Below are 15176 nucleotides of genomic sequence, written 5' to 3' on the forward strand. Positions count from 1 at the left end.
GAAACCTGATTGGCTGGTAGGGAATCCCTTAAAATTATGTTAGCCGTGATTGGCTCACTTCTTATCGGGCAGTGGAATGGTTCCCTCAAGTGATGAAAACTCACTAACTCGACACAACTTGAAAATGGCGAGATTTCATCGGAAAAAAAGCACCATATTGGATATTTCAACTTGGCTATTTTAAGATGAATGGTTGATTTATAAATTCAGCTGAAAATATTTAGGAAAAACATCGTTTGGGGTATCAATTTTCGCATTAAAATTAATTCCCGGTAAGTTAACGGGAGCTCTTGAGCTCCCGTAAGTTACCGGGATTTTTTCCGGGCCCGAAAATAGCGGGCGTTTTGAGAAACACCCGAAGTGTTTATCGGGGCCTTACCACCGGGTGACTTTCCGGGTTTCCGAGTTCATCGGGACTTTTGAGAAACGACCCCTGGACCCGTAATCTTTCAGGATGTTGACATTTGAAAATGTGTATTCTTTTCTATGCATAGGTAAATTTGTAGTCGTCTTAGAAACAATCATGAGCATTGGGTCCTCCGAAAAAAAAATAGAGCAATTTTAATATGAAGTGATACGGAACTAGTGATCGTACTGTATAGAAGCTGGGTTATTTCAAATTTTGCGGAAATTCTAATAAACAAAGGTTTATTGTCTGATTCGTAGTTCTATGTTTTGTATGTAACGTGTATCATTATATTGTTTTTTTTCGTTAGAAGCAAGTCTCCAGGCAAACCAGCCATTGTTGAACTGAAACCGCCAGCATAAATATTGCTTATAAAAATACAAACTGAATAAATAAACGTATATTGCATAATTGAACAATAAAAATTAAATTAACCAATCAAGAACATATTCAATCGCGTATATATTTTTGCAACACTCTATCATAAATGTCACGACCCTGAAGGAAAAATAAAAACGTAAACCTTTTTGAGAAGTTTGTTTTATTTACGTCATCATCTGCCTCTTATCCGATACTTATCCGAAACTCCTACGAGAGCATTTACAAAAGGGGATTTGACGACGGTATTAGCGGAAATATATGGGGCACAGCTCAGACAGCTGAAACAAAATGCAAAAGCTGACGCGCTAGGTGTGAATAAAAATAGAAAAATATTGTGCACGCCAGAGAAAACATGGTGCGCGCCATGAGCCAAAATTTTCTTTTATTTTTCTCTCTTCTTATACCTCTTTCTTATCACTACTCTCATGAGACGAGTCTCTATCTTCAGAGCTACTGCTCTTTTTGTCCTTCTTTCGCTTGTGCTTTGAGTGGCGTTTGTGTTTCTTACTCTTGAGACGTCGCTTGTGTTTGTGAGAATGCCGATGTTTGTATTGTGAAGGTGGCGAAAGCGAATTGGTCCTCTCTGTTTCCCTGTTTTCCCCGCCTTCACTTTCAGGAGAGGTTCTGCAAAATTAATATAAAGGAGAAATAGGTATTTTTCCATGCAGGTTATTGATTGTTTTTTCAAATTAATCATGCCTGAGTAGATTGGACGTTAATATCTGAGGCTTATTCAAATATTACTTATATCTTTTATTATATTGCTCCAATATTACTTATATTTTTCATGTCATTGCCCCCATATCACACATTTGATATCTTTTTTCAGTTGCCAATAGAAACCGTTGAAGAGGTAAACCTTTAAACTTCTGTTCTTAGCGCTTATTGTTAGCGCGATTATCACCTTGCCACCTGCGTAAAGAAGCCGCTACCCCACTAAGGTTTTTTTCGTTATCATCACGATTATTTGCTCATCCCTTTAAGACGACGGCAAAACCCATTAAATCCAAGAAACATTCGCGTAGTTATCTTTCAAAGGCAGGCGATTTTTTTACACTTATAGCTTTACAGACATATTACAGCTTGAATCAGAGCAGACGTTACCAACAGATAGACACTTTTAAAAGACACCTTTCATAAACCGCCCTGTAAAGCGACCACTTATCTAAAGCCGTACCAAAGGATATTTGTAATAAAACCTTTTTGTGGCCAGTTATTTAAGAACTACCACAGGATAAATTTAAAACACCCGGTGAAGTTATCTTTATCAGTTATCTTTAATTTCACCAATAAACTTCCACCGATGCCCTCTAAAGCGACCACCGGCCCACCTGTCATGTGTATCAGCGGTGCCATTAGCGTCATCCCCAGTCTCCTCCCCGTCTTGCCTGCGCCTCTTCTTAGACTTGTGGCTACGACCACGACTTTTGCCCTCATCAAGAAGACGGTCTTCTTTACTTGTACTGTCTTCGCTATCACTTGAAGCGCGTTTCCTTGCGTCACGTTCAATCTTGTACCGACCGCGGTTTCGTGCGTCACGCTCACGTGATGATGCACGTGACGAAGCTCGTGATGAAGCACGTGAGCGATTGTCTTCATGGTCACGCTCTCGACCATCGGGTATATCAATCTCATGCGTATCTTCATCACGTGTTGAATCACGGTCATGCGTATCTCTATCACGTTTTGAGTCTCGGTCACGCGTATCTCTATCACATTTTGAATCACGATCAGGCGTACCTCGATCACAGTCACGCGCATCTTCATCACGATCACGCGTATCTCTATCATGTGTTGAATCACGGTCACGCCTATCTCGATCATGTTTTGAATTACGGCCACGCCGCGTATCACGGTCACGACTTTGTCGTTCGAGATCTCGCTCACTGCGTTCACGTCTATCACGACCGAATCTATCTCGTTCACGAATACGATCACGGTATTTTTCACGATGCTCATCCCAGTCTCTATCACGTGAAGTCGTTCTACCCCGGTCTCTGTCACGACTATGTGCACGTCTATCGCGATCTTCACGCACGCTTCCTTCTCGCCTCCATGCCCTAGTGCTTCCTCGCTCGGACCCGCGCTCCGAGTAGGGCGTGCGGCCTGGGCTCAAGTCATCTCTGCCGAGGTCCATGTTACGAAAGGCGTCGCCAGGGTTACGGTACACGTGTAGAAAGTTACAATTCTTGCCACGTGGGCAGCGTTTGCGAGTAAACAGCCCTGTGGAGAGAGATAAATGCAGATCAGTAAACAGAGAAAAAAGTCCTTTATATATATATATATATATATATATATATATATATATATATATATATTATGGTGGAAGTCGTGTAAGGGTGGAAGACGGGTTATTGCAGGAGTTGTGTTGCGATAGGAGTAGTGTTACTGTAGGAGTCGTGTTAAGGTGGAAGTCGTGTTAGGGAAGGAGTCTTGTTACGGTGGAGTCGTGTTACGGTGGAGTCGTGTTACGGTGGAGTCGTGTTATGGCGGGAGTCTTGTTACGGTGGAGTCGTGTTACGGTGGAGTCGTGTTATTGTAGGAGTCGTGTTATGGCGGGAGTCAGGTGGAAGTCGTGATACTGTAGAAGTCGTGTTACGGTAAGAGTCGTGTTACGGTAGGAGCTGTGTTACTATAGGAGTCGTGTTACGGTAGGAGTTGTTACGATAGGAGTCGTGTTACGGTGGAGTCGTGTTATTGTAGGAGTCGTGTTATGGCGGGAGTCGTGTTACGGTAGGAGTGGTCTTACAGTAGGAGTCGTATTACGGTAGGAGTCGTGTTACGATAGGAGTCGTGTTACGGTAGGAGTCGTGTTACGGTAGGAGTCGTGTTACGGTAGGAGTCGTGTTACGGTAGAAGTCGTGTTACGGTAGAAGTCGTGTTACGGTAGAAGTCGTGTTACGGTAGGAGTCGTGTTACGGTAGGAGTTGTGTTACGATAGGAGTCGTGTTACGATAGGAGTCGTGTTACGGTAGGAGTCGTGTTACGGTAGAAGTCGTGTTACGGTAGGAATCGTCTTACGGTAGAAGTCGTGTTACGGTAGAAGTCGTGTTACGAAAGGAGCTGTGTTATGTAGGAGTAGTGTTACGGTGAAAGTCGTGTTACGTAGGAGTCGTGTTACGGTGGAAGTCGTGTTTAATAGGATGGTCGTGTTAGGGTGGAAGTCTTGTTACGGCGGAAGTCTTGTTACGGCAGGAGTCGTGTTACGGAAGTAATAGTCTTAGGGTAAGAGTTGTGTTATAGGGTAGGTATTGCGCCAGTCTCCTGGTACAGTTAAAGGGGAAGTATGGTAAGACCTTTGCAATAGCTCTCCGGCACGGAAACAAAGAATTGTTTGTAGACAATTAAAAGCCTCCAATATGACGCTGCCCCTTTAAAGTTGCTAATGGTGCTGTTAAAAACTATCAATTGAGCCCTTACCGCAAATAGCAGACTTCCACCTCGTGACGGGCGAGAACTCGCATGACAGCTGCTTCTGAGCGTACCATCGGCCATTAAACGCAGCGAACGCACGGGCGCAACTCTCCTCACTGCAAAGGACAAATTGTGTAAAACGCCAAAAGATAAAACAATCCACACTCATTATTCCAAAGCTCTCATTTAAAGAACGTTCAGCCTGGAGTTTAATTGAGAATATGTAAAAAATATATATACCCCCAACTTTGGGTCTCAATTTTCTAACGTGGTAGTCGTGTCTACTGAATAATGATAAATGCAACATTCAATTTATAATTTTCTGGAAATCGATACCTTAACACTTGCATCTATCAAGAATAGCCCTAGAACAGTTCGCGATTATTTATCTTATTTAATAAATTAAAAATTTATAAACTAGTAGATAAATAAAACAATAAGACGTTTTTATTTATTTTTATTCAGGAGTGCAAACAAGAAACACAAGATAGCAGTGTGTCTAGTGATGACTGTATATAGAGCACATACTCTTTGAACTGGACGTAGACGTTGCCTCTCAGGTGGGGCTCGTAATTACAGCACGCCTAAACAAACAAGCACAGAACATCAGTGGTGCAGTGAGTACTGCCATCACCAGGGATTTCTCATGTTTTCCAGTTGTTCGGTATTAGGAGAGGTTTTCTGGACCCCCTGCCGTTCCTCTATACCCCCTTGCCACACCCCACAACCCGTCACCCTTTAATAACTACTCTTTGTCGCTCACCCCTCACGCCTTGACTACTCAATCCCCTTGCCGCCGAGTATATGAATGTATTAACACAAAGCACCCACTCCCCCTACCCACACACACCCACTTGTCTTTGAGTACACAAATTTATTTACATTTTCAATGCTCCTCACCTTAAATTGTACCACTTTGCCCGCTTTCTCGAACTCTGGCAAGACGTCATTGAAGAATTCTTCATAGCGCTCGAACGACTCGTGGTCATCGTACTAAACAATAAACAACAGAGGCAAATAAAAGATGGAGCCAGTCAGGTCTGTAGCTAGAAGCCAGGGGAGTTCGATGTGTTTGGAGGAACAGACCCCCTTGACTGTACGTCCACTTAAATGAAAGAAAATTGAATATCACTGCGAGCTAGGATTTCAAATCGTATAAACAGATCAAGTTTCGTGAGTTAGTTTTGTGTACAGTGTTTAATAGCAAAACAACAGGAAAACAAAATAATTTGGTTAGTTTTGTGGGTAAATTATTTCTTTATAGCAGTAATAAATACAAATACACACTTAAATACAAATACTTATTAAGAATCTCCATGCTCAAACTGAGGAACACAAGCTTCTAGCAAGCCACATACGACCAATTAGTCAAATTCCGAGAAACAGAAACACACTTTGCCATGTCTCGACGGGGACTCATGCTGGGTGTGTGCGGACAATGGTACCACTACACATTTATTTATTAAATTCAAATATTAAATGCAATACGTGGTGTATGTACTAATACACACACGCCCGATACGAAAAACCGGGATAAAACCCTGTTGGAAAGAAAACGACTTTGAATTCGTTGATGTTTGGCCTCGAGGATTTTAATATTAAAAGGCCTTTATTTATTTATTTCATGAAGTTTGGTTACGACACTTATGACGTCTAACAGGCGAGACGAAAAATTGTCATATTTCCATTGTATTATATAATATACGATATGTGATGAAACGTATTGTAACAAACAAAAGATAACGAAAGTACGATGCATTAGGTCCTGTGCTAGCACACTGGGCAACCAGTTGAACTTGTCATTATTGCTAAATATGTCTAATAATAGCACTAAGTGATGAGAGAAACGAAAAGTGTTTTTTACGTGATGTACTCCCATTACCAAGCAGGTGGGTAACGGAAAATAGATACGAAAATGAGGAAGTTTGTTTTCATTTTTTTATACAATCAATTAAAGGCTAGTCAAATCTTTGCAAATACTGAAAGATAACATATTGAACCCGTGTTCTTTTGACGTGAAATAGAATAGCGAGACATAAATTTCTAATCCCATTTACCATAATAGGGTACTAGAAACTAGAAACAGGGGAAAGGGCCAGTTACATTGGTTACATAAAAAGAATACATTCCTTACTGTGTAGATTTGTGAAAATAAGGAAGCCTGAAACGGAAAAAGAAACCTTATCTTCATGAATATAGAATAATTTTTTTGAGAACCCTCATTCTAAGAACAAGACATTCTCAAAACCTCTTTCCCCTTCCTTGTTGTTCAACCAATAGCTTTTTTTTCTTCTGCACTCTCTTGATGGACTATTTTTCAACTCCTCCCACGACTGCCTAGACTTCTCAACCCTTTTCTTGCACTCTTTTTGGATGGTCTCTCACGACCGTAAACAACTCCGATTCTTAGCACTTCCCGATTCTTACTAAGCTTAAGCACACCAAGCCACAAGCGAAGCAGTGTTGGCAAAAGCGACAAGGCATGTGTAAATAATGTAGATGAGTTTTCGAGACAGGGAAAGGGCGAAAAGCAAGTATAATTGTTAAGGATGTGAGTACGACGTTAACGACTCAGAGGCTAAAACTTGGTTGCTAGAACTTGGTTGAATGTCGAAGAAAGCAGCTTCTAAAGTTTCAACACTAAAAAACAGTTCAGATGAGAGAAAGAGGACAGAATAACTACAGCTGGGGTTTTGGGAAAGCACAGCGACGCAGAACAAGAAAATGGAACTCTTCGCTCCTTATAACACGATAGTATACGCATCCAACGCTATAATCTTTGCGCTCAGCTCAGTTGGCAACGCCTGGATAGTAGTGGCGCTCGTAAGAAAGCGATCACTTCGTACAACAACTCTGTCCTTCGTCGGGAACCTCGCACTGGCGTACCTTATAACGCTGCTATGGGCTTATTTCGTTCCCTTGCGTTACGACATGAACGAAGGTCTCTTTGCGGATGCCCTTTGCAAGGTGTTTATAGGTCCTGGAGTGACAGGTACAGCTCTCCTAGCCAGTATCTTTACCCTCACCGTCCTCGCTGTGGAACGCTACCAGGCGGTCGTGCACCCGATGAGCGCCAGGTTCAAGCTGAGGGACGATACAGTGCGTTATGCCGTCGCCGCGATATGGCTTCTAACGTTCGCCTTAGTTCTCCCTGTGTTCATCTTCTTGGGCTACAGCGCAAAAGGCCAAAAATGCACCTTTGACATACCAGGCGAACATACCAGGTCCGCGTACGAAATCTTCGCTGGGATTGTCGTAGTGTTTATTCCCCTAGTCGTCATAACATTCTGCTACGCGTGCATCGGAAAGGAGGTCTACTTCGGAAACTCTGTGGCTCCGCTGAATGTGCCAGCTCAGGAAGAAGCGGCGAACAGGCGGTGAATCATTTTCCTGGCCATTATGATGACTGTCACGTTCGCCATCAGCTTCGTGCCGGTTTGTTTGGTCACGATTCTGAAGAGCCGCATGCCAAGAGACGTATACAACGCTGCCAAGCTGACAAGAGTGATCCCTTTCCTGAAAGCGGCCGCCAACCCTTTGATACAAGTGCGCATGTGCTCTTCACTCGGGAAGGAGCTTGGGGAGATGCTCAGCTACATCAAAAACGAGTTGGGAAAAACCCATCCGTAGGGGAAACCTTATGTGTAAAGAAACACCCGTTTATATTGGAAAATCAATGTATAGAGAGAAAAACGTTTAGGGAAAAAACCCATGTTTAAAGTAACATCCATAAACCCAAGTATAGGGGAAAACCTAGTTTAAAGGAACACCCATGTATAGGGGAAAAACTAGTTTAAAGGAACACCCATGTATAGGGGAAAACCTAGTTTAAAGGAACACCCATGTATAGGGGAAAACCTAGTTTAAAGGAACACCCATGTATAGGGGAAAACCTAGTTTAAAGGAACACCTATGTATAGGGGAAAACCCAAGTATAGGGAATACCCGTGTATAGGGGAAACCCCATGTTTAAAACAACACCCATGTATAGGTAACACCCATATATATGGGAAAACCTGTGTTTAAAGGAACACCCATGTATATGGAAAAACCCGTGTTTAAAGGAACACCCATGTATAGGGAACATCCATGTATAGGGGAAAACCCAAGTATAGGGAACACCCGTGTATAGGGGAAAACCCATGTTTAAAGAAACACCCATGTATAGGGAACACCCGTGTATAGGAGAACACCCATGTATAGGGGGAAACCCAAGTATAGGGAACACCTGTGTATAGTGGAACACCCAAGTATAGGGAACACCCATGTATAGGGGAAAACCCCAAGTATAGGGAACATCGGTGTGTTGGGGAAAAGCCAAGTATAGGGAACACCCATGTATAGGGGAAAACCCCATGTATAGGGGAAAAACCCAAGTATGAAGTGGGAGGAACCACAATGTGTACCTGCATCAGTGGCCTCTCACCTCTGCTGAAATGGGTTTGATTCTCAGTCGTGACATGGCAATTATCTTTCTGTTTCTCTGACTTAAATTTGACTTATTAAATTATGTGAACTTATAGAAGCTTGTGTTCCTCAGTTCCAAGATGGGACATTGAATATGTAAAAGATTTAAAATAAAGCACTATATGCAATAGGTGATATTAAAGTGCTATATAAGTTTTATTTTATTTAATTTATAAGGAGAAAATCCACGTGTAGAGGAAAACCCAAGTCTAGTTTTTGATGCATCGCTTGCAGTTAATGTTAGATAAATGGTTAGACAAACAGTAAATATAACTTCAAATTAGCATCAAACCATTGAAGAGTGCATATTGAAACTCAGAATCAGGTACGAAATACTAGTTGTACTTAGGATTCAAGCCATCAAATCAGTCACACTTCAGTCACACTTTAATCGTTGTTTTCAATATTTGAAGACAAATTATGTGATGGAATTTTGAAATAACCATCTAAAAACAAAGTTTTATAAACCATTTACTAAATTTAATTGGTAATATTGCAATAGCTTACCCAAATCAGCAGATGGAAATGGATATTTTCTCCTATTCAACGTTTTGCTAGTACGGAGGCTGGCAGCTTGGGCTTTAGACCCAGGGTGGTGCCAGTGAGGCATACATACCTCAAGCCCTGTGTCGTGGTCTGCTTCGTCCAGCATTCCCTGGTATAACTGGATGTCCTGGTACATGCCAGGAATTAGAAGGGTGACGCTAGAAGGTGGGCGAGGGTGTTGTCGTGAACATCTGAAAACATGCCAGGAATTAAAAGGGGGATGCTAGAAGGCGGGCGAGGGTGTTGTCGTGAACATCTGAAAACATGCCAGGAATTAGAAGGGGGACGCTAGAGATTTTATTGGCAATTATAGCTGTGACCTCACGAGAGATAGACAATAATAAAATATAAATCCAAATAATCAATGTTTAGGAGTCTCTTGTTTACTCACATAAGCGTATGAGCTGAACTAGCAGCTATTTTAAATTATTCGTTAATCATTCTTAATTATTTCACTATAAATGGGTAATGACAGAGTTTAACAGGGTCTTTGTTAGCCTGCATCCAGGTGTTTGGCAGTTTTTAAAAACGAAAAAAAAAAACAGCTTTAAGCAATGATGATGTCATAAGACTATAATGACAGTAATATACCAAATTGTACAACTAAAAAGACTACAAACTGTGGAAAAACTAGTCTGTGGAGGTTTTATGGGGACACAGGGTTGAGTTTAATGCTGTAAGCCTCAGAAAACAGAGCTGTTTTGCAGATGTTTAGGTATTATCCCTTATTTAAGGACAATGTAAAACACCAAGCTTGTGTTGTTTAAAACAAGAAACCAACCTTTCTCCAAATCTACATGATCCAGTCTTGAGGTAGAAGGCACAGTTTACAGTATCCTGTGAAAAACAACACAACTGAAGTTATATCTCCAAAAAAGCAATAAACCAAAGGGTTATAAGCTAGGGTAACATGTGTAGTAAACTGTAGAAGGCACAGTTCAATATCCTGAGTTAAATAAAAACCCAACTGAATATCTATAGAGTTGATGTTCAGAGTATTAGACATCCAGGTATTTTAGGGTTGCAGTGTTCGAAGTAAGGATTGTGAGATTCTTAGCCTACGTGTAGCCGCTGACTTGCGTCTATGCAACGGCAGCGATAATCATGTTCCGTGACGTCACGACATTAGCAGGAAAACCTATAATAGTCTCTGATTGGCCACTCACTCAGTAAGTTCTCTTGGATATTTTGATCGGCTCAGATCAGAAGTAGAAATAATCGGTTCCCGCTGTTCCTGGTGTGAGTTTATCGAGCGGTTTAAATAAGGATAAAAACACAACGACTCTACCACCTATTCAAGAAAAATCCGTCCTTAGTTAAGCCTTAGGAGATGTGTCAAAGTCATTTGAGAAAGAGAAACCACAAAAAGAACAAGAGAAGGCTATCTCTTTTCTGAATGATGATGCTGATGTCTTTATGGGCCTTTCTAGTTTCCTACTGGCTACAGAAAGTCTTTCATTTACCAAGCAATTCCGTTATTTTAGTTATTTTCCAAGTTCTATCCAAAGGGGCTAGACTATCCAAGAGATACATGTCGTAATCTTTCTCAATTACCCTCTTACAGTACAAAGAATGCAGGTATACATTAGCAGAAATAAAACGAAGGAATGTGCACTTGGAAAGTAGCAGCATTATAGGGAGATGTTGGAATGTTTGTTTTGCAGAACGAAACCTGGACGTGTTTCGTGCACTGAATAAGAGAAAACCATGCACAACTGTCAAAATTAATTTATTCAAATTTATTACAATGGCGTCACTGAACATGATTATCACCACCGTTGCGTAGACACTACGAGGCAGCAGCTACACGTAGGCTATGAGATTCTACGCTGGTATTTTTTCAGTATGAAATTTGCCAAGTCTCCCAAATCACGCCTATAACTGATTATGCATCCCCCCACCCAGAATTCCACCAGGAGGGGAGGGAGGGGGAAACAACATTATTTTTAAAGAGCACAAGTCAACTACACCATTGTTATTGTTTTCAATCAAAATTGAAATAAAAAAACTTCTTAAAATCTCATAAAACCACCTAAAAACAAAATTTTATACTTCTTTAGCTTAGTTCAATTGCAAATGTGGCAATAGCGTCCCTTAATCAGCCGATGGAAATGGATACTTCCTGGTATTTTAGTAGGATGTCAAAATGCTGGCTGACAGACCCTATTAACTGTTTGTATCATAACTGGTTTCCCTTCCAATAAAATCCCAAATATGATGTTTTATACCAAATGAGTATCAGTATTATTCCCCTTACCTGCTCTGTGCCAAAGTTTGCAGATCTGGTGCTTGGAGCAAGGGGATTGTGCCATGGCTCGTCTTTAGAATGGCCCTGGGGGTAGATAATGTTGGGGAATACTTTGAACAAGAAATCAACAAATAGTAGACCAGGGATCCACATAAACAAAAAGGCCCATAGCCAGAATTTTGAGTACATTTATCCAATTAGGACACCATTTTTTCTGAGGTAGCTTATCTTCTTGCAGTGATACTTGATTTAATTCAATAGAAAGGACCATCCACTCTGGTGTTTTTTTTTTCTGAATCCCTGAAACCCCCTGGGCTATGGCCCTGAAGAATTACATGAAGAGATAGATGGGCTACACAGACAGCAGACGGACTGACAGACAGTCCTATGCCATGGAAAATGCTATAATAGTTTTGTTTGATAGTACCTGGCTAGTTGATTGTTCCTTGTCAAGCTCCTTGAAGACTGCATTCTAATGAAAGCAAGTTGATAAAGCACCAATGTTACTGAAGATTGGATCTAGGTGATACAAGTCAGTTAAGTGTTGACAATTAAGTTAACCTCATCTGTGGCATAGGAATAAGATTTTGATTGAAATGAAAACTAAAACTATGTCTGCTTGGTAACTAACACTTCACTGAAAATTACTTATTTTTTATTGCACTACACAATGAAACACAAGACAGATTGGGTTCCTAAGCTACCCCTGACTGGAAAAGTTAGAGAGTCCTGAATAAAGCTATCACCTAACAAATCTTTTCATTCCAACCATTGTAAAGATTTTTGCCATGTTTTAATATTCCATCATTGCATACAGCTTATTTATAATGGCTTAATAAATTTTGAGTAGAGTAGTCCAGGTTTAAATTCACCTAATATGTGCACTATATAAATCTACTAGACACAGATATATTAGAAGCCCCAGTCTCAGACAAACTGACTGCAAATACCAATAATTTTTTTTTTTTTGCTAGTTTTTGCAGTGTTATATTCCCCAGAGATTCTAGCTGGTATTCATATGATGTAAAAAGTAGTAAGGTTTCTAGGAATAGTTCATGCAGAATAGCATGCCGTCCCCTTCCCCCCAAAAAAATTAAATAAGGTTGTGGTATAGCATAAAAGATACATTTATCCAGGATGGAGAGAGTCACTTGTTGGCAGATGAACACCCTTGAATGAGATCTCTGATTCAAAGTCGTCTTGATTCCATGTGTTTAGTATTGTTAAGGATATCGAATTGACAGTTTACATATTCAAGCTTTCAACATAATTAAATTCTCACTTCATCGTCTAATGCCTTGATACACAATGTAAGTTAAATAAATATTGATAGTACCGTTGATTGTATGAATTTTTTAGGTCACAATGATCTCATGGATTTTAGAACTCTCAAAATTTTGTGAATTTATTAAGATTTGAAATAATTGTAGCAAATCTTCATTTGCATACATTTTCATTTGAAGTGGCACATGAAAAGTATAGCAACTTAATTAGGCCTAATAGGGATAAATGGAATAACACATGTGGGATATAGGTAGAGTACCACCTTCCACGGCCATGCAATCACCTCTTTTTCCTTGATGGATTTCTGTTTGCGCTCCTGTCTTTCTTTCTCTTTTCTCTCTTGTTCCTCCCATTCCTCACGGATCCTGCTCTGTTGGTGAAAAAATTAAAAAACTTTCCACTGTATAAGGGGTGTGAACTTGATAGACCTAAGGTAATAAGGCCATTGTGTAATAAGGCCTATCACAATGAAAATGTCTATAGTAGAAAATATCTATATTATGGTCATGGTCATTTCATGATTGGTTCACACCTTTGTATCACCTCCTGTTCAAGTCTCTTCTATATTAAAAGTTTAAGTTAAAGCTTTTTTTAAGGGACTGTGAAATGAAAATATTTTTAGAATTTACGGTTATTGTCACAACCCATTCTATTTACCCTCTGTATCACCCACCTCTTGTTCAAGTCTCTCCTGTTCCCGTTTCTCTTCCCGCTCAAGTCGCCTTTGAAATTCTTGTTGAGCTATCTCCTCTCTCTCAAGCCACAAACGCTCCTGCACTTTTCTGCAAGAGGGATAAGAGCATGACTGTAGTATGTGAAAACCCAGTGGAATGATCTACACAAAAAAGACAATACCCTGTTCTCTTCAGCTTTAACATTTAAAAAAAATAATGCATTTGCTACAGAACTGCGCATTAAACCTTTTAAAAAACTGTTGTCAGAGCAAATGCCTAATGGCAAAAGCCAATTCTCAGATTTAAAAGGCTTTGTATGAGTAACAGTGATAAATAAAACTCAAGTGATGACAATAATTCAAACAATATCCCATTGTTTTCTCTTCATTTGGTAGAGAAATATTGTGATTCATGGTTCTTTTCTGCTTTATTACCGGCACTTGCAAATGAACAAACTGACATTTTTAGGTGTGTCCCTTCTTTAAAGAAAAGGCTGTTTTATATCACTTCATTTTCAAAGGTTATCTAAAAAAGGATTGGCATACCTTTCTTCTTCCTCTTCTTTTTGTTTTCTTTCAGCAGCTTTTTCTCTGGCTTCCACTCTTGCCCTAAAATAATGGTACCAAGAAAGGTACACCATAGAATAGGTAATTTGTAATTCCCATAATGTATGAATATACTTTAACTGCTTGTAAGCGCCCAGACAAAGCGCTCTTTCATAGGAGGCTTAACTATGTATGATACTCACAAATAAGTATACAGTACCCCCCCCCCCCCCCCCCCCATTAAGTCAAGCTGAAAAAACTTTAATCTTTATTGGTTGGAATTTATTTTGAACAATAAATAAACTAACAACATTTAGAGCATAAGATTTCTTTACCTGTAATATGCATCATTCTCAAATCTCCATCTCTCTGTAAAATAGAATTAACAGCATTGCATGTATAAATGGGAAAGCATTGCTTGTAAAAATGTGCCATGCAAAATGAGTTGAAGACACAATCACTCACACATGGAGTGATTGGTAATGCATCCACATAAAAGTCAATTTTTACCAAATGTTTCGCTTCACACTATTTTTACAACTAGCAAAAAACTGCCAAAACCTCATCTCTCACTCAAATCCTATCATCTGAAATGGCACATTGCAATGAGAGATAGGTAGATAGCACTCTGAGCTAAGGGCTCTCAAATATTACCTTTTTCTTGATTTCCTTACAAACGTGAAGAGAGATGCGTGAAAGGGAAGAGACGGGGAAATTTGTTGCTCTCTAGTATTTTACCTTGTTCTTCGAGTTCCTTTCGTTTTTCTGCTTCTCGCTGCCTCTTCACTCGACGTTTCTCTTTGTAAATAAGCCGACGAAACTGCTTGTGGCTGAAAGATATTAATTTATTCACCATTTACTAAATAATTAGTAGCCACAACAACAAATGCGAAGACATTTTATGGTTTGAATTGGAAAGTTTATAGTAATTAAAGCAAGCTAAAGTTAGTTGCAATGTCATTAACTTATTTAAAATCAGCGACAGGCGTTATCTATTCCTTTGCAATGAAGCAAGTTTATTATTTAAAAGGTTCCGAGTAGTTATGAATGCATTGTTACTTTAATTTCTGCCGCTGTAAAGCCTCTTTTGCTTGACCTTCCTCATGTTTCGCGCCGTCTTCTTCGGCGGCCATATTGGTTTGATAGCTCTGTACCAGCCTTCTCGCCCAAATAATAATCCACAGGAAGCCAATGAGTAAGAGCCCGCAAGC

General features: G+C 40.1%; 2 protein-coding genes across 2 annotated transcripts; one reads left to right on the plus strand and one right to left on the minus strand.

Annotated features, from left to right (window-relative positions):
- Positions 1 to 930: 930 nt before the first annotated feature.
- Positions 931 to 15146, minus strand: LOC5511020 (U2 small nuclear ribonucleoprotein auxiliary factor 35 kDa subunit-related protein 1). The gene is made up of 15 exons (XM_048731988.1): positions 15025 to 15146; positions 14704 to 14795; positions 14301 to 14334; positions 13966 to 14028; positions 13420 to 13528; positions 13030 to 13116; positions 11890 to 11934; positions 11472 to 11546; positions 9996 to 10051; positions 9285 to 9405; positions 5102 to 5194; positions 4730 to 4785; positions 4208 to 4317; positions 2119 to 3010; positions 931 to 1411 (listed from the first exon to the last, which is right to left on the minus strand). The coding sequence occupies exons 1-15, from the start codon at positions 15096 to 15098 to the stop codon at positions 1186 to 1188; spliced, it is 2133 nt and encodes a 710-aa protein (XP_048587945.1). The 5' UTR covers positions 15099 to 15146; the 3' UTR covers positions 931 to 1185.
- On the plus strand, positions 6318 to 8178 carry LOC125572128 (somatostatin receptor type 2-like). The gene has a single exon (XM_048731995.1). The coding sequence runs from the start codon at positions 6926 to 6928 to the stop codon at positions 7580 to 7582; it is 657 nt and encodes a 218-aa protein (XP_048587952.1). The 5' UTR covers positions 6318 to 6925; the 3' UTR covers positions 7583 to 8178.
- Positions 15147 to 15176: the final 30 nt, after the last annotated feature.

Source organism: Nematostella vectensis, chromosome 9 (assembly GCF_932526225.1).
Source record: "Nematostella vectensis chromosome 9, jaNemVect1.1, whole genome shotgun sequence".
Taxonomy (NCBI): Eukaryota; Metazoa; Cnidaria; class Anthozoa; order Actiniaria; family Edwardsiidae; genus Nematostella; species Nematostella vectensis.